Raw genomic sequence first — 23,541 nt, forward strand, 5'->3', positions numbered from 1 at the left:
TATAAATAATACACAATTATTAATATAATGTCCTTAGTAAGTGCTGTTCTTATTTTCATGTATTAATTCTTTAATTATTTTATGACTTTAGATCTCAACAAACTCATTGATTTAAAAATAATTATAATACATAAATAATACACAATTATGAATATAATGTCCTTAATAAGTTAAATTTATTAGTGTTCTTATTCTTCATGTTTAATTTACTCCTTTAGATCTGAACAAACTGATGGAGATAACCAACGCATTCAACACAGGTGGGTGGAGTACTTGAATATTCTACTTTATGATACATGATTCATGTCAAAGTCAAAAGTTGTCCTCCAAATAATTCAGTAAGAACATGTAATTATGCCGTGAACAAAACATGAAAATGAGACATTTTGAAAAACTTTTGATACTTTGTATGAGGTCATGTCACTGCCTGGCTCCGTTTGCTTGGTAAAATGGGGTCAAAGGTCACTAATGCTTTCCTTGGGGTCAGTGAGTGATAGTCTCTTCTGCCAAATAGCCATAACAAAAACAAAACAAAATCCATATTGGTCGGGTAATGTGTCTTTCTGTTGTCTCCACAGTTTGGCTCCTGAAGTACATCGTGGCTCCTCTTTGCATATTCTTAATCCTGGTGTTCGTTTTATTCTTCCTATGGAGAGTGTGAGTCTTGTCAGCAAGTTTTTTTTTTTATGTTTGTGTTTATTACCTGATTGTTGTTGTCACCATTCATTAAAAGCATCTTCTCACTCACTCACACAGGAAGAGAAGATCCAAGAAGGTCTCACTTGTCACCGTTGACAACGCCCAGACCAGGGAGTTGAACCCAGATAACACGTGAGACTCCGTCCTCACTCCTCTCAACGTTATTGGTCCATATCAGACATTGCCTGACATTGTTTTGCTGTTTTTTCACAGTTACAGCATGAGCAACCTTTCCTCTGATGGAAAGGTGAGTCAGACATCATCCACATTTGCATATTCAAATATTCAAAGTTGTAACTAACAAAACAGCAATTTTTAATACATTTTTTATCACTGTTTTTTTGCAACATGCTAGTTAAAAGTGAAACATGCAAAAGATTTTTTGAGTGGTACTCTTCGGTCTACACAAGATTAGGGATGTAACGATATCCATACGTCACGATACGATAATTATCACAATATTGTGGGGGGGTTGGCGATAATTAAAAATGGTCACAATATTGTAAACAAAAGAAACGAGGTCATACCAAAAAAAGCACAATATTGTGCTTTTGTACATAATAGCAATGCATAAAAACCATCTACAATTTCTAATAATATTGAGGCGTTTACTTGCTAATCCACGCACACATTGAGTTCCTCCACATATTGACGCTTCACAAGCATATTACGTTCCCCTTCATCTGACAATGAGTACAGATTTTAAACAGAGAAGGCCAAAACATCCCTAATGAAAATTAAATTGCACTAATAAACTAGCCACCAGAGGGTGCTGACTGTACAGATGGAAATCAACCTGACTTTTTAAACAGATGTGTTCCCTTTAAATATTGTGAACATGACGACGACGATATTGTGGCAGTTTAATATCACAATATCACGATATTGCCCTTATCGTTACATCCCTACAAGAGATGATGTATTTTCTGACATGATCAATGTCTTAAATATATTCTTGAATTAATGCTCAAACTCACACGAAGGATTTGTAATGTAGGATTAAAACATATATTCCAATCCATCACAACAGGAAGTGCCCCTAAATGAACAGGAAGTGTCCCCTATTGAACAGGAAGTCACAGAAAACAGGTTGTTAGAGCAACTGTGATGTCATTTTCAGTTGACATCAAGTGAGCAAAATGGCCGCCCTTCAAGATGCATTAGAAATGGATGGATTTTGCTGCTTAACTTGTATTCCACAAACACAATATTAATCAGAATATCGTCTTTAGTGAGGCGCAAACATCATACTCATGTAAAGATCATTATGACTTACTCTAAAGAAACATACATTTTCAATGTATAAAACTGGAGCATTATGCTCTTCAAAGGTAAGACACCACTTTTTTTTTTTTTTTTTTTAAGAACACGCAAACAATGCCCAAAAAGTGTTACAGGTTTGCGGTATTGTACAATTCTGAAGCAAATCTTGGCACAAAGTAGCAATTACATTATACATATTTTTTTCTTTTTGTAGCTGATTCTTGATCAACTATTGTTTTACATCACTCATCAAATTGTGTTGCAGTTTCATCGACCTTGAAATTCTTCCATTACTTCTAAAGTTCTTGTAAAAGTTGGTCAGTTGACCTTGCAAGTGGGGCATTTTGATGTTCGTCCTACTCCCTAGTTCAGTAGCTCTCATGCTAACAAGCAAGCTAGCTAGAATTACCAGCGTATCACTAAGGAAGTTTTGAACCACATTAGCAAATGAATGCTAAGCGCTAGTTTAATGGTGTGTCATTGTCGTCACAAAGTGGTGGTCCTGAAGCAACATTTTCATCAGAGGCCCACCACATACATACTTTTTTCATAGCTAAGGCCAGGAAATGGTTAGCATACGTGGTCAAAAACAGTCTCCAGAACAATCAAGTGCTTTGACAAGCTTCTTGGGTTGGATAAACTAAAATGTTAAACCACAATTCAACATTTAAAAACAATAATTGTAAATGTATTTAGAAAATATAATCCAGGCCTGGAGAGCTCCCTCCTCCAACACAGCTGAATCCAATAATCAGCTCATCAGCAAGCTTTGCAAAAGCCTGATAACCATCCTGATCATGAATCAGGTGTGTTGGAAAAAGAGGCTGGATAGGGGCTCTCGAGGGCCGGATTTGGGCACCCGTCAATGTAAACACGTAACACAACTGTGTGTTCTTCTAGACAAGAAGCAAAGACGCCAGCGATGAAGACTCCAAGGTGTACCAGAGCTATGCTGAGGTACAGTTAGAGCAGCCCAACCAGACGTGCGAGTGGGCTGACAACCGCAGCGAGGGCGACACTTATATGGGCTTCATAATCTGACCACTCACTTCGCTTGGTGCCAGACAAATGTGTCTTTCATTATATAATTATTGTATTGTAGTGTATTTTACAATAGGTTTTTGTTTTTTTTATCAGCTGCTCAGGCTGATATAATTCATGGTTTAAAAAAAATTACCCTTTATTTTGGTTTTGTTGTTTAGGAGAAGTTTTATCTGTATTGTTTTATCTGTAGCTCCCTCTGGTGTTCGCGCCTTGCCCACAAGGGGGTGCTAGTGTACAAAGACACATTACATGAAGATTTGATGATGAAACAGAAGGCCCTTGTGTTTTTTTCCACACTGGATCAATAACGTGTTGTATGCTTGAAAAGGTTATAAATGCTAACTTTGTTAGCATGTCGTTAGCCTTTGGCATTGTATGTTATCTTCAGGGTTGGGGAATCCAGATCCAGAAATTAAAAACCCAGAAAAAGTTTGACTTTAGCCACAGATGCTTTTACTTATCAAGCAGGAAAAAGAGCTCATAGAAGCACCTGTTGAATAGAAGCGCCTGTGGCTAAAGTCGAACTGTTTCAGGGTTTGTTTTCTCTGGACCTGGTTAATTATATGATAACTCAGTTTTGTAAAATTATGTGGTCAGGTTAAATACACATGTAATTCTTTGTTTCGTATTTGTACAATAAAATTGCAATAAAGTTCTTCAAGCAATCTCTTGGCTTTTTATTATTATTTTCAAGGTCATTTTGTAGCAGATCTGAATAAAGGTGTGAAAACAAAGTGGAATTACAAAAATTTCTATCAAATCTAAAGGCTTCTATTTCCCAGGTACCACAAAGGTTCAATGTAATAAAAAAAATAATAGAGGAAATCACAAAATTTTAATCTAACCCATCTCAATATAGTTCAGCCTTTTCTGCTTACACTTTGCAATTTAAAGAATGATAATTACAAATGTGCCCTGCGATTGGCTGGCAACCAGTCCAGGGTGTCCCCTGCCTACTGCCCAGAGCCAGCTGAGATAGGCGCCAGCAGCCCCCGCGACCCATGTGAGGAATAAGCGGTCAAGAAAATGGATGGATGGATAATTACAAATGACCTGCCTTGTTTTAACCTGCAGAGGGCAGTATAGCTTTAGGGTAAAAAACAAAGGAGGTGGAGCGTCTTAACAGACGGATGAGTCTGTGATTGGCTGAAAAGTTTGGGGTATGTCTTGACCCCTCACTGAATTCTCTGCTATTAAAAAAAACAATCTCATCTGAGAAGTTTCAGTCCTTGCATGCTTGCAACACGTTTGGGATAACTTGGATTAACCGCACTCGGATTTTGACCTCTTCAGATCTCTTGTGTGTTTTTTGACAATCATGGCCAAGTTTGGGGTGCTGCTGTGCGGTTTTGTGCTCAGCTGCCTGGGCTGGTTGGGTATCATGATCGCCACGGCCACCAACGATTGGGTGGTCCTGTGCCAATATGGCCAGCTGGACATCTGCAGCATGATGGACGTGGTGTGGAGCACGGGCCCGTGGGCCGAGTGCGTCTCCTCCACCAGACTGCAACGCTGCTTAGCCTTCCAGATCTTCGACCTGCCCGGTAAAAAAATATTTGGTTGCTGATAAAAACTTTTTTTTTTTTTTTTTACATGATTATTTTACAGTAAACAATGTCTTTTAGAACACATTTTGATAAAAAAATAAAAATAAATTCACACGAGTTTAGTTTTTAAGCAGTACAGATATATATACACATGTATATATGTATACATACATGTCTGCATATACCTGTAGATGCATACATTTTAATTTTTCCTTTTCTGTATTCATATTTTATAGGTTTGGAATCTTCAGGGTTATCATCAAATGTATTTAAAAAAAAATTGTGTTTATTTATTTATAATTTCTTTCATAATTATGTTGACAAGCTCGATCCTGGTTCACCATAATTTATTAAATAAATAAAGTTTGAATTGTATTTTAATATTTTTAAATATTTTTCATTGTATATATTTTATTAAATAGTTGTATTCATGTATATTCTTATAGCATATTTTAAAACCCTTTTATTTATATCTAAATTTATCAATAAAAAATATTTTTTGAAATATTTTATGATAAAATTATTTTTTTTAGATCCACACACTGAGTAAGGCAAATTTTATGTATTTAAATTATTTATATGAACTTGTATTTACAGGTAAAAAAAATAAATAAATTATTTTGTACATTTATGAATGAAACTAATTAAAATTTATGAAATATTTCTTTGCTTCGTTTTTCAAATGTTATTGATATTTAAGTTTAATATTATGCTTAAACTTGAGTTTGACTGTCATTTATGTTTCTGTAGCCTACGTCCAGACGACGCGCGCTCTCATGGTCACAGCGTCCATTTTGGGACTGGTTGCCATGGTGATTGTCGCCATGTCCATGCCGTGCACCCGCCTGGCTAGCAGCGCCCAGGGTTCCAAGAACAAGCATGCTGCCGCTGGCGGAGTCCTCATGCTCGTCGTCGGTAAGCGCTTTTGTGCCCTTGTGCCAATTTCTTCCTCGTGCAAACTGACGTCATTTCACTATGTTTGCTGTCGTTTGTGTCTCAGGGCTGTGCGGGGCAATTTCCACCGTGTGGTTCTCCCTTGGCATGTATCTGAGCGGGCAGCTGATGTCCTTCGGCTACTCGCTGTACGCCGGCTGGGTGGGCGTGGTCTTGTCACTTTTGGCCGCCGTCATCCTGACTTGCTGCTCTTCGTCGCCGGCCTCCCGCCCGTATCACCAGGAAGGCGGGAAGATGGTGGCGTACACAGTGCCGGCCGCTGCGCCCCCTGCTGCCGTGTCTGTCTCTTCCAACCACGCCAAGAGCGTTCACGTCTGATCAGGTCAGAGGTCATGAGGTCAAGCGTCCAGTTCTTGGGGGGGCTCTGGCCTTCGGACTTCCTTTCCATGGATTGACAAGATTTTACTCATCAACTTTTTTTGTGTTTTGTATGGGAGCAAATTGCATTCATTTAGAAAAAAAAAAATTGTGCTTAGGGTTTTTTTTTTCTTTTTTTTTTTTCTGAATCATTTATATCCTGTGTTTTAAATAATCCCTTTTTTATTGACAGGGGAAAAAACAGAAAACATGGGCCCAAAAATATTCAGAAAAACAACGTAATCTCTTTTTTTTGCCTTTCGCACTAATTTTTTCCCACGTTTTCCAGAATCTTTTTTTTTTTATGACTGTAAAAAGTTACACCAAAAAAATATATACGAATATACTCTGACAAAAAACTAAATTAAAAACATATTTTTCTCTTTTTCAGAATGACTTTTTTCTGTTTTTGGAAACATTTTTTTAATAAGAAAAATAACAAACTAAATACATAACTAAAAATAATAACTAAATTTGTTTTTCTGTTTTTCATATTTTCCCCACTGCTTTTTTAAATATTTTTTTCTTTTTCTTTCTTTTTTTTGACTACATATTTTCTTACATTAAAAAAAAAAACAGAAAAAAATTACTCTGAAAAACAAAAACAAAAAATGTCTGTTTTTTTGGCATTTTTAATGACAGAAAGGAATTTTTTTCAAAATACAGAAAAATATCTAGAAAAATATTCTGCAAGAAAAGAATAAATCCCCACAAATTACTCAGAAAAAAAAGACCCCCCTCCCCCAATGAACGCAACTGGACAGATGTTGTGAGTCAAACGTCAAATCAAAAACGTGTTAATTCTCATTTGTTTACGTCAATTAATTTTGCTCTGGTATTGTCATTGATGACAGCATATGGTACAGTAAATATAAATGGACATATTGTTTTACTAAAGCACAATTTGACATGTGTTTGTTGCGCTCACTCAAACACACCGTCATTATTCCCAAACTCTTTCTTTGTGGTTATTTATTGCTTGTGTGCACTCTTGTTCTGATTTTCGAGAATAAACAGTTTCACAAAGAAACTCTTCTGGAACGTGACTTTTCCTTCTGGATTCGCGATAAGAGTTTGTTTTGTGAGGACGCTGGTGACGTCTGCAAATGTGAGCCTGAGCGAGACCTTGACTTGGATGAGAAAACACGCACGTGTTGTGAGATACGCGATTTGTCACGCACTGTCCTGTCCGTACAACATGACGTGTTAACCACAATAGATAGCCTGCAAATTAGTCACAAATAACTGCTCCCATTTTTTTGTCTCTCTGTTGAGCATGTCCTCATAATTATTTAGTATTATCATGCAAAAGGCTCTTAGTAATGGCAGCATATTGCTGCCATCCCAAAAAAATAAAGGCTTGTGATCCTACTTTGAAAAATCTTACTTTTGAAACCTTAATCCTGGTTTAAAACTCTTAACCATTATGAAAACAGTAAACCGCAACCTACTTTGTAAACCCGCCAGTTCAAACCCATAATTTGAGATCCTAACCTCATTTTAAAATCCTAATTTAAATCTCTAACCCGAGTTTAATTCCCACTTTTGAAAACAAACCCTAATTTGAAACCCTAAACCTAGTTTAAAAAAAAACCATTTTGAAAACCAAACATTAGTTTTTATTATCCCTATTTTGCAAACCAAATTGCACTTTAAAACCCTAGTTTAAAACCCTAACTTTATTTTAAAACACACCAATTGGACACGCTAAAAAAAAAAAATGTGTCAATGTGTCAATCAAAAAGTGGAGACAGCATTTCTTTTTCCTTTTTTATATTTGCAATAAATAACTTTTCATGAAAACAACAACAGCACAACTCAGCAGAAAAAAAAGTGCACCCGAGAGCAAGTTAACAACTCACACACACACACACACGCGCGCACGCACATAGAAGAAATCAATAATGAAAACAAGAACATTTGACATTTTTCCAAAACAGCAGATCATAGGAAAAGAATCGTGGATATCTATTCCGTTACCATATGCGAGAGACAACAACAAATACGCAAGTGCAGGAAGAACACGGAGGACAAAAATCAATATTTGTGTTGTACAATTGTATTAAAATATTCTCTGCATGTCTTCCTGCTTCTCAGCTATCCTAGCTAGATTGTTTCTATACACATATATAAAGAAGATTCATCATTGCGCTGTTGTTAAAAATAAACTTTTTCTCGTCAGGCCTCCTTGTGATTGAAGCGTGACTTGCAGGAAGTCGCTGTAGAAAAATACTTGCTATGTGCTCTTATGTCGTTTTTTGTAAATCTCAAAATTCGTACGCGGGCAGGATGAAAACTCATCTCAGCTACTTGGAATCACTCAAAATGGAACTTGCGGCCCACTTTGGCTCGGAGGGATGCGTGGGAAGCAGGAAGTGGGCGTGGCTTTCCAATTGGGATTTTGCATCCAATTTGAAAATCTTGAGAGACATTTTGAATTGGTTTTTGTTAGCTGCATCAAACAAACGTGTTTTTGACACAATTTGGTGGGAATTCATACAAAAAAAAAGAAGTGCTTGGATTTAGTGAAAGAATTTGTCTATGTACGACGCCTGTTTCAAAATATATGAAGGTGAAAAAAATGTACTTTGGGTTGTGCAAAACAGATAACTGCCACTCATCTCAGCTCACAATGTGCTATTCTCTTCTCAGACAGTACACAACCACACACCATTTATCTGAAGAAAACTAATATTCCACTTTTTCGTTGCGCCCTCTGGTGGAGAAGAAAATTGCGATGTGACAACTTACCCGTGACACAACTAACCCCGGTCTCCCCGACAATTTCCTAAATGGTCAAATGGAACTCATTGGCTGGTGTCATTGTATACATACGTAACGATTTCTGTTGCCGTTGTTACCACCGCATGCAGTAACCACAGTGACGTGCATGAACAGCATGCAATGCTTCCCACTCAGCACACGCGTACACTCATCACTAAACACACACACAGAGCATTTTTACAATCCAGCATCTGAGGTCCGCCGATGCCTGAATGCGTCGTCAGCCATTTTGGCTGAGCTGCGACTGCCTTTGGCTGAGCTGGGATCTGATTAAGGTACACGGGCGGAGCGTAATGGTGTTCATGTTGTCCATTTGGAACCTTGCACAGTCACGAAATGGGAGGGGGCGGGCCTTTGTGATCATGTGATGTGGGCAGAGGTAGGGCGGGGCTTATAGCGTGGCATCCTTAGATTTTAGTGCATTCGACAAATAAGGCTTCACCTTGAAAAAGGGAAAAGATGCAGCAAAGACCACCATACTCTTTGTCCTCGAAGATAACTTTGTGAGAATACCCGCGGCCGCGTGGACGAGAACCGCTTTCTTTTGGTAAAATCAATATTCAGAATTCCCCAAGATTCAAGATCCAAGTATTATGAAGGAACTGGAGGAAGCAGCAAGAAGTGTAGAGTATCGTTCAAAAGGCATGCACACGGAAAAGACGGCAAAGAACCAGAAAGCGATGACATCGACTTTTTTTTCAACGAAACGTGCACGGGAAGCGAATGCTGCACATGCACAACAGAACAAACACAAGGAACTCGAAACGTGAACACCAAGTGCAAAAAAACAACAACAACAAAACAAAAAACAAAAAAAACAAAACATCCCATCACGGAACATGAAGGCACTATCGCAAGCAAAGTGAGTCCGAGTACAAAGTGTGAGAATGTCAAAATCTGCTGTTCATTCCTTTCGCTTGTTTGGGATTAAATACATAAATAAATAAATATATAAATAAAAAGAGCAGGGGCTAGCAAAGTAGAGGACGATAAAGCAGCCCACTGAGAATTTACATCATTAAAAGTTCTGTCATAATTTGTTATTTGGCGCATCGATTTACTGTAAATAAAATGTAAACGTTAAAAAAATATATGTTTGTATACATTTAACATTTCGAAATTAATTATAAATAAATTCAAAATATAATATAAATATAACCATGAGCGTTAAGATTTTTTTTTCTCTAAATTTGGCTGATTAAAATGCATTAAACCATTTGTATTTATTATTATTTATTCATCTCATGAAATAATTGATTATTCAAATAAAAAAGTATAATAATAAAACGTTTTAAATAAAATGATTGGTTCATTACAACTACATTAATTATGAATCGCAGATTTAATAACAATCATGGATTATTTTGTTCCTTGAATTAGTTAAAACCTATTAATTTTTACATGTAACATTTTTCCATCCATCCATCCATCTTCTTCCGCTTATCCGGGGTCGGGTCGCGGGGGCAGCAGCTTCAGGAGGGAAACCCAGACTTCCCTCTCCCCAGCCACTTCAACCAGCTCCTCCGGCGGGATCCCGAGACGTTCCCAGGCCAACCGAGAGACATAGTCTCTCCAGCGTGTCCTGGGTCGTCCCCGGGGCCTCCCGCCAGTGGGACATGCCCGGAACACCTCACCAGGGAGGCGTCCAGGAGGCATCCGAACCAGATGCCCGAGCCACCTCAGCTGGCTCCTCTCAACGCGGAGGAGCAGCGGCTCGACTCTGAGTCCCTCCCGGATGACCGAGCTTCTCACCCTATCTCTCAGGGAGAGCCCGGACACCCTGCGGAGGAAACTCATTTCGGCCGCTTGTATCCGGGATCTTGTTCTTTCGGTCACGACCCACAGCTCGTGACCATAGGTGAGGGTTGGAACGTAGATCGACCGGTAAATCGAGAGCTTTGCCTTTTGGCTCAGCTCTTTCTTCACCACGACGGACCGATACAGAGTCCGCATCACTGCAGACGCTGCACCGATCCGCCTGTCGATCTCCCGCTCCATCCCACCCTCACTCGTGAACAAGACCCCAAGATACTTGAACTCCTCCACTTGGGGCAGGATCTCATCCCCGACCTGAAGACGACACTCCACCCTTTTCCGACTGAGGACCATGGTCTCGGATTTGGAGGTGCTGATCCTCATCCCAGCCGCTTCACACTCGGCTGCGAACCGCTCCAGTAAGAGCTGGAGGCCCCGGCCTGATGAAGCCAACAGCACCACATCATCTGCAAAGAGCAGAGATGCAATGCTGAGGCCACCAAACCGGAACCCCTCCACGCCTCGGCTGCGCCTAGAAATTCTGTCCATAAAAGTTATGAACAGAATCGGTGACAAAGGGCAGCCTTGGCGGAGTCCAACCCTCACCGGAAACGAATCCGACTTACTGCCGGCAATGCGGACCAAACTCTGGCAACGGTCGTACAGGGACCGAACAGCCCGTAACAAGGGGCCCGGCACCCCGTACTCCCGAAGCACCCCCCACAGAACTCCCCGAGGGACACGGTCGAACGCCTTCTCCAAATCCACAAAACACATGTGGACTGGTTGAGCGAACTCCCACGCACCCTCGAGGATCCTGCGGAGGGTGTAGAGCTGGTCCACTGTTCCACGGCCAGGACGAAAACCACACTGCTCCTCCTGAATCCGAGATTCGACCTCCCGACAGACCCTCCTCTCCAGCACCCCTGAATAGACCTTACCAGGGAGGCTGAGGAGTGTGATCCCTCTGTAGTTGGAACACACCCTCCGGTCCCCCTTCTTGAAAAGGGGGACCACCACCCCGGTCTGCCAATCCAGAGGCACTGTCCCCGATGTCCACGCGATGTTGTAGAGGCGTGTCAACCACGACAGCCCCACAACATCCAGAGTCTTTAGGAACTCCGGGCGGATCTCATCCACCCCCGGGGCCCTGCCACCGAGGAGCTTTCCAACCACCTCAGTGACTTCGACCCCAGAGATAGGAGAGCCCACCCCAGAGTCCCCAGACTCTGCTTCTTCGAAAGGAGACGTGTTGGTGGAATTGAGGAGGTCTTCGAAGTATTCCCCCCACCGCTTCACGACGTCCCGAGTCGAGGTCAGCAGCACCCCATCGCCACTATACACAGTGTTAATGGTGCACTGCTTTCCTCTCCTGAGACGCCGGATGGTGGACCAGAATTTCCTCGAAGCCGTCCGGAAGTCGTTTTCCATGGCCTCACCGAACTCCTCCCATGCCCGAGTTTTTGCCTCAGCAACCGCCGAAGCCGCGTTCCGCTTGGCCATCCGGTACCTGTCAGCTGCCTCCGGAGTCCGACAGGCCAAAAAGGCCCGATAGGACTCCTTCTTCAGCTTGACGGCATCCCTTACCGCTGGTGTCCACCAGCGGGTTCGAAGATTGCCGCCGCGACAGGCACCGACCACCTTACGGCCACAGCTCCGATCGGCCGCCTCAACAATGGAGGCGCGGAACATGGTCCATTCGGACTCAATGTCCCCCACCTCCCCCGAGACAAGGGAGAAGCTCTGCCGGAGGTGGGCATTGAAACTCTTTCTGACAGGGGATTCCGCCAGACGTTCCCAGCAAACCCTCACAATACGTTTGGGTCTGCCAGGTCGGACCGGCATCTTCCCCCACCATCGGAGCCAACACACCACCAGGTGGTGATCAGTTGACAGCTCCGCCCCTCTCTTCACCCGAGTGTCCAAAACATGCGGCCGCAAATCCGATGACACGACTACAAAGTCGATCATCGAACTGCGGCCTAGGGTGTCCTGGTGCCAAGTGCACATATGGACACCCTTATGCTTGAACATGGTGTTCGTTATGGACAAACCGTGACGAGCACAGAAGTCCAATAACAGAACACCGCTCGGGTTCCGATCAGGGGGGCCGTTCCTCCCAATCACGCCCCTCCAGGTCTCACTGTCATTCCCCACGTGAGCGTTGAAGTCCCCCAGCAGGACGAGGGAGTCCCCAGAGGGAGCGCTCTCCAGCACACCCTCCACGGACTCCAAAAAGGGTGGGTACTCTGAGCTGCTGTTTGGTGCATATGCACAAACAACAGTCAGGACCCGTCCCCCCACCCGAAGGCGGAGGGAGGCTACCCTCTCGTTCACCGGGGTAAACCCCAACGTACAGGCGCCGAGCCGGGGGGCAATAAGTAACATTTTTAAACTGAATATTTAAATCAATAGAATTAAAATTAAATCTAAATTCTAATAAAACAAAAACAATGAGCATAAATCTTTTTTTCCGAATTTGATTTAAAATATATTCCTGCATTATTTGTTTTTATTCATTCATCTTATTGTAATTTATTGTTTACAGATACACAAAACAAAATAATAATAATTGGTGTTTTAATCATAATTTATCAATCTGGCAAATAAATAAAAATAACTGTATATATATTTTTTTTATATATTTTTTACACTCTTACTAAAACTGCTGAGTCAAAAATAACCCAATTTGGGTCAAAAATTTGACCAAACTGTTGCTTGGGTCAACTTTTTGTTTTGTACAAAACAACCCAAAGTTGGCTCAAATTGACCACAGTAGTGGGTGGGTCCAATTTTACCCAAAATTGGGTTACTTTTGACTCAACAGTTTTAAGGGTGTACGAATTTCATATTGAAAAATCAAACGGGGCCCTTCATCAAAGGTTTGCTCATCTCTTGTTTAGATTTGTTTTATTTTTGGAATATTTTTACTCGGATAAGAAGACATGCTGACTTGCCGTCCTTGGTGCCAAATAGCAAATAGTGAGCACGCCAATCTGCAGTGATGAATCTCTTCGACGCTTATCTGCCGCTATGTCTGCACTTTGCTATCAGTATTTAGGAGCATGTCGTTTTTTTTTTTTAGTGGAAACCCGGTGAAGGACGTAGCAAGTTAGTGCGGACAATCCAGCGTCTAGCCCAACCGAGTCCACACAAAAACAGCAAACCCACCCACATGCTGGCATGCACGCTTCACCCACCTTGCGCCAAACACCCACCAGGCCCACCACTCCAGCCAGTACATTTGGGGAAAAGTCCTCCTTCAGTAATCCATTGGATCCTCCTCCACCAGGGCGGCGCCGGGCCTCCGAACGGGCGTCCCGTCGCTCTCCGGCTGGGCTTGGGGCGCTCGGCCCGCTGGGCCCGTCGACGTGGCCTCGGGCGGCGGGTAGAAGTCGTCGTCGAAGCCGCAGAAGCCCTCGTCCACGCCCTGGTCGTAGCGCTGGTAGGTGGACGCGTGCGCCTCGTTCTCCCGCGCCGTGATCTCCAAGGTGCTGTTCCACATGCCGTAGCCGAAATAGATGAGCACGCCTGACGGGGATATGGAAAAAAAAAAAAAAGTGGACAAAATTTACAAAATGACAACATTTCAGGATATCCAAGAAATGTCATCTTACTTCACTGTAAAACAAAAAAGGTGAAAATTAACCTAAATTGGGTCAAAGAGGGACTGACCCCAACTATTGAGGTTAAATGAAAAAGGACAAAGTTGAATAGCCCAAAGGTTATTCATTTAACCTAACTAAATGAAGAACAGTTGGGTTAGTCCAAAATTGGGTCAAAAAGGGTCTGAGCCAACTTTTTGGGTTATTCATCCATCCATCCATTTTCATGACCGCTTATTCCTCACAAGAGTCGCGGGGGGTGCTGGCGCCTATCCCAGCTGGGTTCGGGCAGTAGGTGGGGGACACCCTGGCCTGGTTGCCAGCCAATCGCAGGGCACACAGAGACGAACAACCATCCACACTCACAAGCACACCTAGGGACAATTCGGAGCACCCAATTAACCTGCCATGCATGTCTTTGGAATGTGGGAGGAGACCGGAGTACCCGGAGAAGACCCACGCGGGCACGGGGAGAACATGCAAACTCCACCCAGGAAGGCCGGAGCCTGGACTCGAACCGGAGTCCTCAGAACTGGGAGGCGGACGTGCTAACCAGTCAGCCACTGAGCCACCCTGGGTTAGTCATCTAAACTCAATATTCGGGTTCTATATATAACCCCAAATCCTGGGCCAGTCCCTAAAGTGAAGCAAGATGAGGTTTCTTTCACTCTTGGGTCAAAAAATACCGTTAAAAAAAAAAAAAAAAAAAAGACCGACCAATAATTGGGTCAATTTGACCCAACTTTCTGGCTTGCTTTGAACAACAACAACCTCAAAAAAATGAGGTTGTTTTGTATAAAACAACTCACAAAGTTGGGTCAAATTGACCCAAGTAGCGATTCAATCCCTTTTTGAATCAAATTGGGTTATTTTATTAAACCAACTGAGCACTAATGTTCTTTCCTTTCCCAATTTCTAGGGTTATTTCATGTAACCCAACTTTTGTGGTTCAATTTTTGTGTTATTTATTTCGTCCAACATTTAACATTAAATTAATAAAGTTGTTCTGCTCACTTTTTTGACCTAATTTAGATAATTTTTGACTCAACTGTTTGGGTCAAACAACACCAGTTGTTACTGTACCTCATACTGTACTGCTGTCATACACCATTGTGCACTAACAATGCAACCCCATCTAAAAAAAATTATTAAGCGCTAATTTAACACACTACAAAAATTACTACAGTATTTTCTCTAGAATTTTTTTTTTTCTTGAAAAGTCATCTGAAGTCAAGGGAGACACCCTAAAACCAATTAGTTAAAATAATTTTAAAACAAATACATAAATTAATAATAATAATAATAAAATAATAATAATAATAATAATAATAATAATAATGGGTTAAAAAGGGACCGACCGCCACTTGGGTTAAATAAATAACCCAAAAAGTTGGGTCAAATATACGGAAGCGTATTGCATTCACTTGGGAAAACATAAAATAAAATCCTGTTTTTCTGACTAATTTTTTTGGGGAGCTTTGTTTTGTTTTTTTTAGGTTTTTGTTGTTGTTGTTTTTCTGAATATTTTTTTCTCTTTTCCTGAATATTTTTTTCTGTCATAAAAAAATATTACGAAAAACAGAAAAAAAAATACTCTGAAAAACAGGGGGAAAATTATATTCCAAAAAACAGAAAAAAACTACAGTATTCCAAAAAAAGAGCACCAACTTCTGTTTTTCAGAGTAATTTTTTTTTGGACCTCTGAACTCCAAATGACTTGTTTCACTGGATAGCCCGTACACGCCCGTGCAAGCCGTTGAAGTCACAGGGCGGCCATTTTGTTACTCCCATGACGCGAGCTACTGTATAACCTATACGGTATACGTACAGATGAGACATATACAGCTCGTAGGCAGTTGGTATAAGCCTGGAGGCGGGGTGGGGGGGTTTGTGCCGGGGTAGTAACTAAGATGGCCGCCCTGTGACTTGTTTTGCACTGGTGTCAGTTAGTGTCTGAAACATGTCACTTCAGTTCAGAGTTCAGATGTCCAAAAAAAATTACTGGGGGAAAAAAAATAACTCAGAAAAATAGGGGGGACATTAATTCAAAGATACAGAAAAAAAAAGAATCCTAAAAAATCTGACTTTTTAATTGTTTTTTTCTGTTTCTTGGAATTATTTTTTCTGGGTTTTTTTTGTAATTAATGTTTTTCCCTCTGTTTTCCGGAGTTATTTTTCCCCCTGTTTTGCGGAGTAATTTTTTTCCCTGTTTTTTGGAGAAAAAAAAATTAATGACAAAAAAAAATATTCAGTAAAACAGAAAAAAATATATTCAGAAAAACAGAAAAAGAATTATTTAATAAAACAAAACTCTCAAAAACATTAGTCAGAAAAACAGATTTTTTTTTTTTCAAATGAATGCAATACGCTTCTGTACACGATCCGCATAACAAATTTTCCGCTTTATTCATATTATTCATTTTAAATTGAATTTGCATTCTATACTACTCACCTACGAGACACCATATGGAGAATCGTATCCAGGTGATGGCGGACAGTTTGAGCATGAGGTAGATGTTGACCAGCATGGCGGAGGCCGGCACGAAGGGCACGCAGGGCGCCATGTAGGGCAGCCGCTTGGGGTTCTCGGGCTGCTGCAGGATGATGACCACTAGCAGGGCCAGCACCACCACCAGCAAGATCAGGAGCAGCAGAGCCCACCAGCGACCCTCGCCGATGCTGCTCGCACCTGGACGACATTTGAATGAAGAAGTCTTAATTTTCCGACCAAAAAAATGTGGAATTTATTCTGGAAGAGATGACCTTATTCTTGTAAATTGTCTCGTTGCCGTTACAGATCCCAACGAGAGCGGTGACCTACTTACCAAATATGATAAAGGAGCAGAAAGCGAACATGAAGACGAAGAGCAGCAGCACGCAAACGGTGACCGTCTTCCCCGTGGCGGCGGTGGGCCGGTCCATCTTGCCCGGAAGTCCCAGTCGGATCCTCAGGGTGTAGTAGCGGGGCCCCAGCAGTTTCTTGAAGCGGCGCGTGGCCCCGCCCTCCGACTCGTCGGCCTCGATGCCGCTGCCCATGTCGACTGTGCCGTAGTTGGGGTGGCCGGCGGCGTAGGCGTTCTTGTCAGCTTTGCCAATCAGCATCTCGTTGTCGCCCAGAGACGGCAGGTTCTTGGCGCCGCATGGGTTGGCGGTCTCCTCGGCGTCGTCGTGGCTCGGCGAGCACGCGTCCTTCTCGCACTCGGCCAGGACGCCCTCCTTCCGCTTGGCCTTCTGCTCCTCGGACAGGAAGTTGACGAAGCCGTGGATGTCGCCCTCGGGCTGGTAACGCAGCAGGAGGACGCACAGGCTCACCTGCGCGAGCGCACGACATGTAATTGGTCACTTTGCTCGTGATGAAATGCACATTTTGTTATCTGAAAGGAGACTGAGGGCAGCGAGAAAATGGAGCACTGCTGGAAAGGAGAGATTGCAGCATTTAATGCCGCTAAGGAGGCTAAGCTAACAGGTTAAGCGGCCTTAAATGGATCACTCTTAATGAAAGATAAATTTTATCCGAGGAGTTGGGGAGCAGCGGAAAACATGGAGCACTGCAGCAAAGTGGAGACTGTGGAGTTTAATGGCGCTAAGAAGCTATGGAGCCACCCAACGCTACGCTAATATTAGCACGTGTTTATTATTATTTTCAGCATTTCTGACTAACAGAGGGGCAGAAATTGCAAAAGCCATGCGGCCCAATGCATCACTCTTAACGAAAGATCAATTTCATCCGAGAAGAGACTGAGGGCAGCAAGAAAATGGAGTACTGTTGGAAAGGAGAGATTGCAGCATTTTATGCCGCTAAGGAGGCTAAGCTAACACTAGTATTAGCAGCCTTAAACGCATCACTCTTGACGAAATATCAATTTTATTCGAGAGGAGTTGGGGAGCAGTGGAAAACATGGAGCACTGCAGCAAAGTGGAGACTGTGGAGTTTAATGGCGCTAAGAAGCTAAGGAGCTATCCCAGGCTAAGCTATCATTATAGCACAGGTGTTAATTTTCATCATTTTTGATGCGTCACTCGAAACTAAAACCCTTCTAAGATCAATTTAATCCAAGTAGAGACTAAGGTTAGCCAGAAAATGGAGCGCTGCAAACAAAAAAGAGAATGTGGAGTGTAGTAGAGCCACGTCAAGCACACAAGCTAAGCTAACGTTAAGCGCCTGTTTATGGATTTACCACCAATATCAATAGCTCTGTAGGATACTTTAATATACATTCAGCATTTAAGGTATCAAATCGTTTCTTATAAGGAGATTGAGGGCAGAGACAAAACTAAGATAGAACTTGAGCTTGTTTATACGTAGACAGATGGACAATGTAAAATTGTGAAAACAGTTTGATGAAGACGTTTGTTGATGGCGTCCTGACCAGAGTGTAGGCCAGCAGCGTGCCGATGGACATCATCTCGATGAGGTCTCTGAGGCTGACCAGCAGGGACAAGAGCGCAGCCAGGAAGCCCGACACCACGCACGCCACGGCGGGGGTCTCCGTGTACGACGACACGTGGGCCAAGAACCTGTGGACAGGGGACAATCTTTTCGAACGTGTGTACAGTGAAACCGTGCAAATTTGCAATTCGGCATTCGCCAAATCAACACTGATATTTTCGGATTTTAATTTTGCAACCCATCCTATACCTGTATTTGTTGGGGGGAAAAATGCACCATTTTTTGTGCTCGAGTCAAAGAAATAAAAATTTTGCTTTGTTGTACAGTTTTGGTGCCAAGAAACTATTTTCAAGTGAGTTGAGGAGCATCATTTAGACACAAAAAAAAGTTTTGCTGCCATCTTGTGGCATCTGGATGACAAAAAAGTATGTTTAAGTGGGTTGAGGAGCTTCATTTAGACAAAAGTAGTTCTTTGTTTTCCATCTTGTAGCATTTTGATACCAAGGAACTATGTTATAGTGAAGGGAGAAGCTGTATTTGGGCCAAAAGGAATGGTTTGCTGCCATTTTGTAGCATCTTGGTGCCAAGTAACTATGCTTAGTGAGTTGAGGATCTTCATTTCGACAAAATTAGGGCTTTGATGCCATCGCATAGCATTTTGATGCCATGGAACTATGTTACAGTGAAGGGAGGAACTGTATTTGGTCCAAAAGTAGTGCTTTCTAGCATCTTGGTGTGAAGGAACTTTGCTGAAGTGAGTTGAGGATATTTCATTTAGACAAAAGTAGGGCTTTGATGCAATCTTGTAGCAATTTGGTGCCAAGGAACCATGTTACAGTAAAGGGAGGGACTAAGGTCCAAAAGTAGTGATTTGCCGCCATTTTGTAGCATCTTGGTTAGGGTTAGGTTTAAGAAGTGGCTAGGAACTAAGGAAGTATTTTGGAGTGATTTGAGGAGCTTCATTTAGACAAAGGTAGGGCTTTGCTGCCAACGTGTGGTATCTATAGGTAATTAGAAAGTCTTTGGGAGGGGTCGTCATTCACTCACCAATTCTGGCTATTTTCTTGAATCCATAATTGGTTTATTAATTTGCTTAATTGGCATACGGGTCCCTAAATGGAAGTACAGTGTGCACATAATGATTTTGGCCCAATTTGAGAAGTCCAAAAAAATGCTCCGGGGCACTCACTTGAAGAGCAGGCCGTCGCCCGCCATGGCGTATATGACCCTGGGCATGGGGAAGAGCGAGCCCAGCAGCGAGACGGTGAGGCCGGCGATGGAGCCCACCGCCACGATGTACTTGGCGAACATGCAGCCGTGCGTGGCGAACATTTCCATCAGGGGGGCGTCGGCGTCGATCTGGTCGTAGGGAACCATCAGCGTCAGGATGACCGACACCTGCCGGCAAAAGCGGAACGCACGCTGACTCGTGCTGCCTTTCCCGAGCCGAGGCGCATATTTGATGAATGAAATGATGATGATGACCTCTCAATTTACTCACAAATATATGAAATATAAGTATATTGTGATTTTTTTTGTACCTTCTGCCAGCTAGTCGAAGAGCATTAAATTGTGTTGCCAGTCACTATACAGCGCTGACATAGATATATATATATTATATCGAGTGAACCTTGCCATGGGGATTACAACTGGTAAATATTTTCACATAAATATGATTAGAAATGACTTACTTTCAGGGACTACAACTGAAAAATTGTGGGGTTTTGTTTTGTTTTGTTTTCTGTTTTTTGTTTTTGCTTGTTTTTTTTTTCAGTTCGGTTTTAATGTCATTTCTCTTCATTAATTCAATTTATTGTGTTAATGTCAATTTTTATTTGAATCCAAGAACATTTTTATTAATGGAACTCTGAATCATTAAAATATTTGTGAATTCATGCAGTATTACAAATGTTGAAGGGTTTTTCCCCTTCAAAATAATAATAATAATAATAATAATAATAATAATAATGTATTATCCTAATAATTTATTATTATACTTTGAATTATTAGTAACATATTTTAGTTCTAAACATTTAGAAATAAATTATTATAACATATATTATTATTAATGAAAATAATGATGTGATAATGATGTGTATATATATATATATATATATATATATATATATATATATATATATATATATATATATATCAGAGTTATAATGAAATTAGATATTAATGTTATCAAAATATTACTAAATGCAGTATATAATACTTAATTTAATTTTTGTAGAAAACTTACTCATGATCATAATTCAATTTTCTTTTTTCCCTTCAGCCCAAAAAATTTACATCACGATAATTAAAAACAGTTTGTGAGTCTTGGAGTGGAATCAGAAGATGAATTGTGTTGCATAAGGTAGTTCCTGCTACCATGCATACGAAAGAGCAATTCACCAAGGAGACTGAAGCATACGGTGCAAAATCATTACACTGGATGCAGTTAACTGTATTCTGCCGCAGCCGTGCCTCTTCAAGAGGCAGCCGTTGCCATGGCAACCATCGGCCAACATGTCAGAATCACAAACTAAGACGCAGACAGTTGTAGTTAGTGCGGTGCTCAGAAGACTGTAGGTGTGCGGTTTCCACGGCAACCTACCGACACGTACGCCGTGAGGCACGTGACCAGCGAGGCGGTGATGGCGTACGGGATGGACGTGTTGGGACTTTTGGCTTCCTCTCCCGTCGTGGCGATGATGTCGAAGCCGATGAAGGCGTAGAAGCACGTGGCGGCGCCTTGCATCACCTGCGGAGATGCATGGCAGAGGAAAAACATGTTTGAAACATAAATAAAAACATGTTTGAAAAATTTTATTAATTTTGTATTTTTTTTCTGTCATATAAAATATAAAATGAAGATAAACAGTACAGCACAGCATTTAAAAATAAAAATAAAAAATATATTTCTGTCACAAAATAAAAATAAACAGTGCAGTAATACATTTTTAAAAAATATTTATGTGGTATAAAATGATAATAATCAGTAAAGTAAAACATTTAAAAAATATATATAAAAAAATTATATCAAAATAAAAATAAACAGTACATTAAAACGTTTTTTAATAAAAAAAATATTTTGGTCATATAAAATATAAAATAAAAATAAGCAGTAAAGTAAAACATTTAAAAAAATTAATTAAAACAATTCTATCATAAAATAAAAATAAACAGTACAGTAAAACATGTTTTAATTAAAAATATTTTGGTCATATAAAATAAAAAAAAGGAAATGAACAGTGCAGTAAAACATTTAAAAGAAATATTTCTGTGATAGACAATATAAAATGAAAATAAGCAGTACAGTAAAACATTTTTTTAAAAATGTTTGTCATATACAAAATGAAGTGAAAATAAACAGTACAGTATTTTTTTTAAATTAAACAAATTCTAAAAAAAAAAAATACCATAAAATAATTCTTAAAAAATACAAATATTGAACACATATTGCATACAGTATGTATATTTGCCTTGATAATAATAAAAATAAAAATATATAACACATACAATAAAATAAAAATAAATAATAAAAATATAAGAATGCTAAAAAGAAAAAAAGAAAAATTATATATAACAAAAACGAAAAATGAAAATAAAATAACCACTAAATCAATTTTAATAAAATAAAACATTTTGGCTGTGGCTTACTTTTAACCTGGCCTGCATAAAATAAAATAAAATAAAAAAGTAAATTAAAAAAAATAAAATCTTGATTATGTCCAAAACCGTCCTCTACATTTTTCCTTACCCCGGACCAGCCGAAAGGCAGGAACCTGCCGTTGTCCCAGTTCTCTCCGTTGACGAAGAAGAGCCCGGCCACCATCAAGAAGAGCCACACCAGCAGGTTGATGACGTTCAGCGCGTTGTTGAAGCCCACCGAGTTCTTCACTCCCAGCGCCACGATCACCGTCACCAGCAGCGCGATCAGCAGCGCCAGCAGGTCCGGATACGACTGCTCTCCTTTACCTAACCACAACACACACACACACAATAAACTAAAAATAAAATAAATCAGTTATTGTTTTGTCCGCCGTTAAAATCAATCTAATAAGTAATTGTATATTGATAATGTACAGTAGTTATTTTGCTGTGACAATAGCTTTTATAAGGTTCCTTTGCTGTCTTCATCAGAATCGCTTAGTCATCATGAAAAATGTAGCAAAATAAAGGTACTATTATTGGCCGAACTGATTCAGAGTAGATGTTTGCTGCTGATGCAGTGCTGCTGCGCAAACAAGAAAGCGAGCAAATGGAGCTGGGCCGAGCTCGGGTGATGCGATACGCGTGTTGCCAGGCGACCGGCCCGCCACATGACAGCACATCCTTCAGTTTTGCAATTAAAAAACATGAACTGCTTCCCACTTGTCTGACCATCTGGGAAATGATCGGGCCCGTCTACTAATATTCTTATTTGCAGTCTATCGCTTTGGTGTATGTAAATTTGGAAAAACAACATTCATAAAATATACATACAAATGTTTTTCAGGATCTCTGGACGCTCGCCTCAACTCACCAAAGCCGTTGAGCGTGCCGATGTGCGTGGTCATGAAGCCGCTGATGCTGTGGTTGGCCAGCGAGTCGGCCATGCTGCTGAGCGCCGAGGCGCCCGCCGCCGTGCCGATCAGGTACTCCAGGATCAGGTTCCAGCCGATGAAGAAGGCCACGCACTCGCCCACCGTCACGTAGCTGTACGTGTAGGCCGAGCCGGTGGTCTTTGGCACGCGCACGCCAAACTCGGCGTAGCACACTCCTGTCACATGGGTTTATAGGTGTACGTTGGACAAACGCTCCCCACTCTTACAAACATTCATTTTGTAAACATTCAGACAAAAAGAAGAGTGGTGAAAGAAATGTTTCTTTCATTTTATCAACCCAACAAAGTTCAAGTTTCATTCATAGAGAATGGCATGCGAATATAACAATATAAGTTATGCTTGTTTGCGTTGTATGGTATCTACATGTTAGCATTAAGTTAGCAGGATTTCTTTCAAAGTTATGAAAGGAGTAGTTGTTTGAAGGTGTATAACTACTGCAAATGTATGCTAATCTCCTTTACCTTATCTATGGTATTTCACTTTATATGTTAGCATTAAGATAGCGGTCTTTCTTTGGAATAAAAGTTGTGAAAGTAGAAGTCGTTTTA

At 41.0% G+C, this 23,541-nt stretch overlaps 3 protein-coding genes across 8 annotated transcripts in view; 2 read left to right on the top strand and 1 right to left on the bottom strand.

Moving 5' to 3' along the window:
• The window catches only part of LOC144031628 (B-cell receptor CD22-like), a 43,634-nt gene extending 39,963 nt beyond the window's left edge, over positions 1-3,671 (top strand). For both annotated transcript variants that reach the window (XM_077538946.1, XM_077538947.1), the window contains 5 exons: positions 219-260; positions 579-657; positions 757-831; positions 913-946; positions 2,863-3,671. In XM_077538946.1, the coding sequence (XP_077395072.1) occupies positions 219-260; positions 579-657; positions 757-831; positions 913-946; positions 2,863-3,003 (371 nt within the window). In that variant the 3' untranslated portion in view covers positions 3,004-3,671. The remainder of the gene's footprint in view (positions 1-218; positions 261-578; positions 658-756; positions 832-912; positions 947-2,862) is intronic.
• Positions 3,672-4,226: 555 nt separating this feature from the next.
• Positions 4,227-6,993, top strand: LOC144031614 (claudin-11-like). The gene is made up of 3 exons (XM_077538927.1): positions 4,227-4,550; positions 5,304-5,468; positions 5,554-6,993. Exons 1-3 carry the CDS (start codon positions 4,325-4,327, stop codon positions 5,823-5,825), a joined length of 663 nt encoding a protein of 220 aa, XP_077395053.1. The 5' UTR covers positions 4,227-4,324; the 3' UTR covers positions 5,826-6,993.
• A 5,820-nt stretch (positions 6,994-12,813) lies between these two features.
• The window catches only part of slc7a14a (solute carrier family 7 member 14a), a 30,757-nt gene continuing 20,029 nt past the window's right edge, over positions 12,814-23,541 (bottom strand). For all 5 annotated transcript variants that reach the window (XM_077537800.1, XM_077537801.1, XM_077537803.1 and 2 more), the window contains 8 exons: positions 22,912-23,148; positions 22,147-22,364; positions 21,001-21,147; positions 19,588-19,796; positions 18,379-18,526; positions 16,834-17,320; positions 16,461-16,697; positions 12,814-13,934 (listed from right to left, as the gene is read on the bottom strand). In XM_077537800.1, coding sequence (XP_077393926.1) covers positions 13,666-13,934; positions 16,461-16,697; positions 16,834-17,320; positions 18,379-18,526; positions 19,588-19,796; positions 21,001-21,147; positions 22,147-22,364; positions 22,912-23,148 — 1,952 coding nt within the window. In that variant the 3' untranslated portion in view covers positions 12,814-13,665. The remainder of the gene's footprint in view (positions 13,935-16,460; positions 16,698-16,833; positions 17,321-18,378; positions 18,527-19,587; positions 19,797-21,000; positions 21,148-22,146; positions 22,365-22,911; positions 23,149-23,541) is intronic.

The sequence above is a fragment of the Festucalex cinctus genome, chromosome 12, assembly GCF_051991245.1.
Source record: "Festucalex cinctus isolate MCC-2025b chromosome 12, RoL_Fcin_1.0, whole genome shotgun sequence".
NCBI classification, from domain to species: Eukaryota; Metazoa; Chordata; class Actinopteri; order Syngnathiformes; family Syngnathidae; genus Festucalex; species Festucalex cinctus.

Excerpts from the sequence above, each read along its gene's own strand:
- LOC144031614 (XM_077538927.1), top strand. The coding sequence starts at position 4,325 with ATGGCCAAGTTTGGGGTGCTGCTGTGCGGTTTTGTGCTCAGCTGCCTG. Across the intron at positions 4,551-5,303 it reads CCAGATCTTCGACCTGCCCG|CCTACGTCCAGACGACGCGC; the intron begins GTAAAAAAATAT and ends ATGTTTCTGTAG. Across the intron at positions 5,469-5,553 it reads AGTCCTCATGCTCGTCGTCG|GGCTGTGCGGGGCAATTTCC; the intron begins GTAAGCGCTTTT and ends TTTGTGTCTCAG.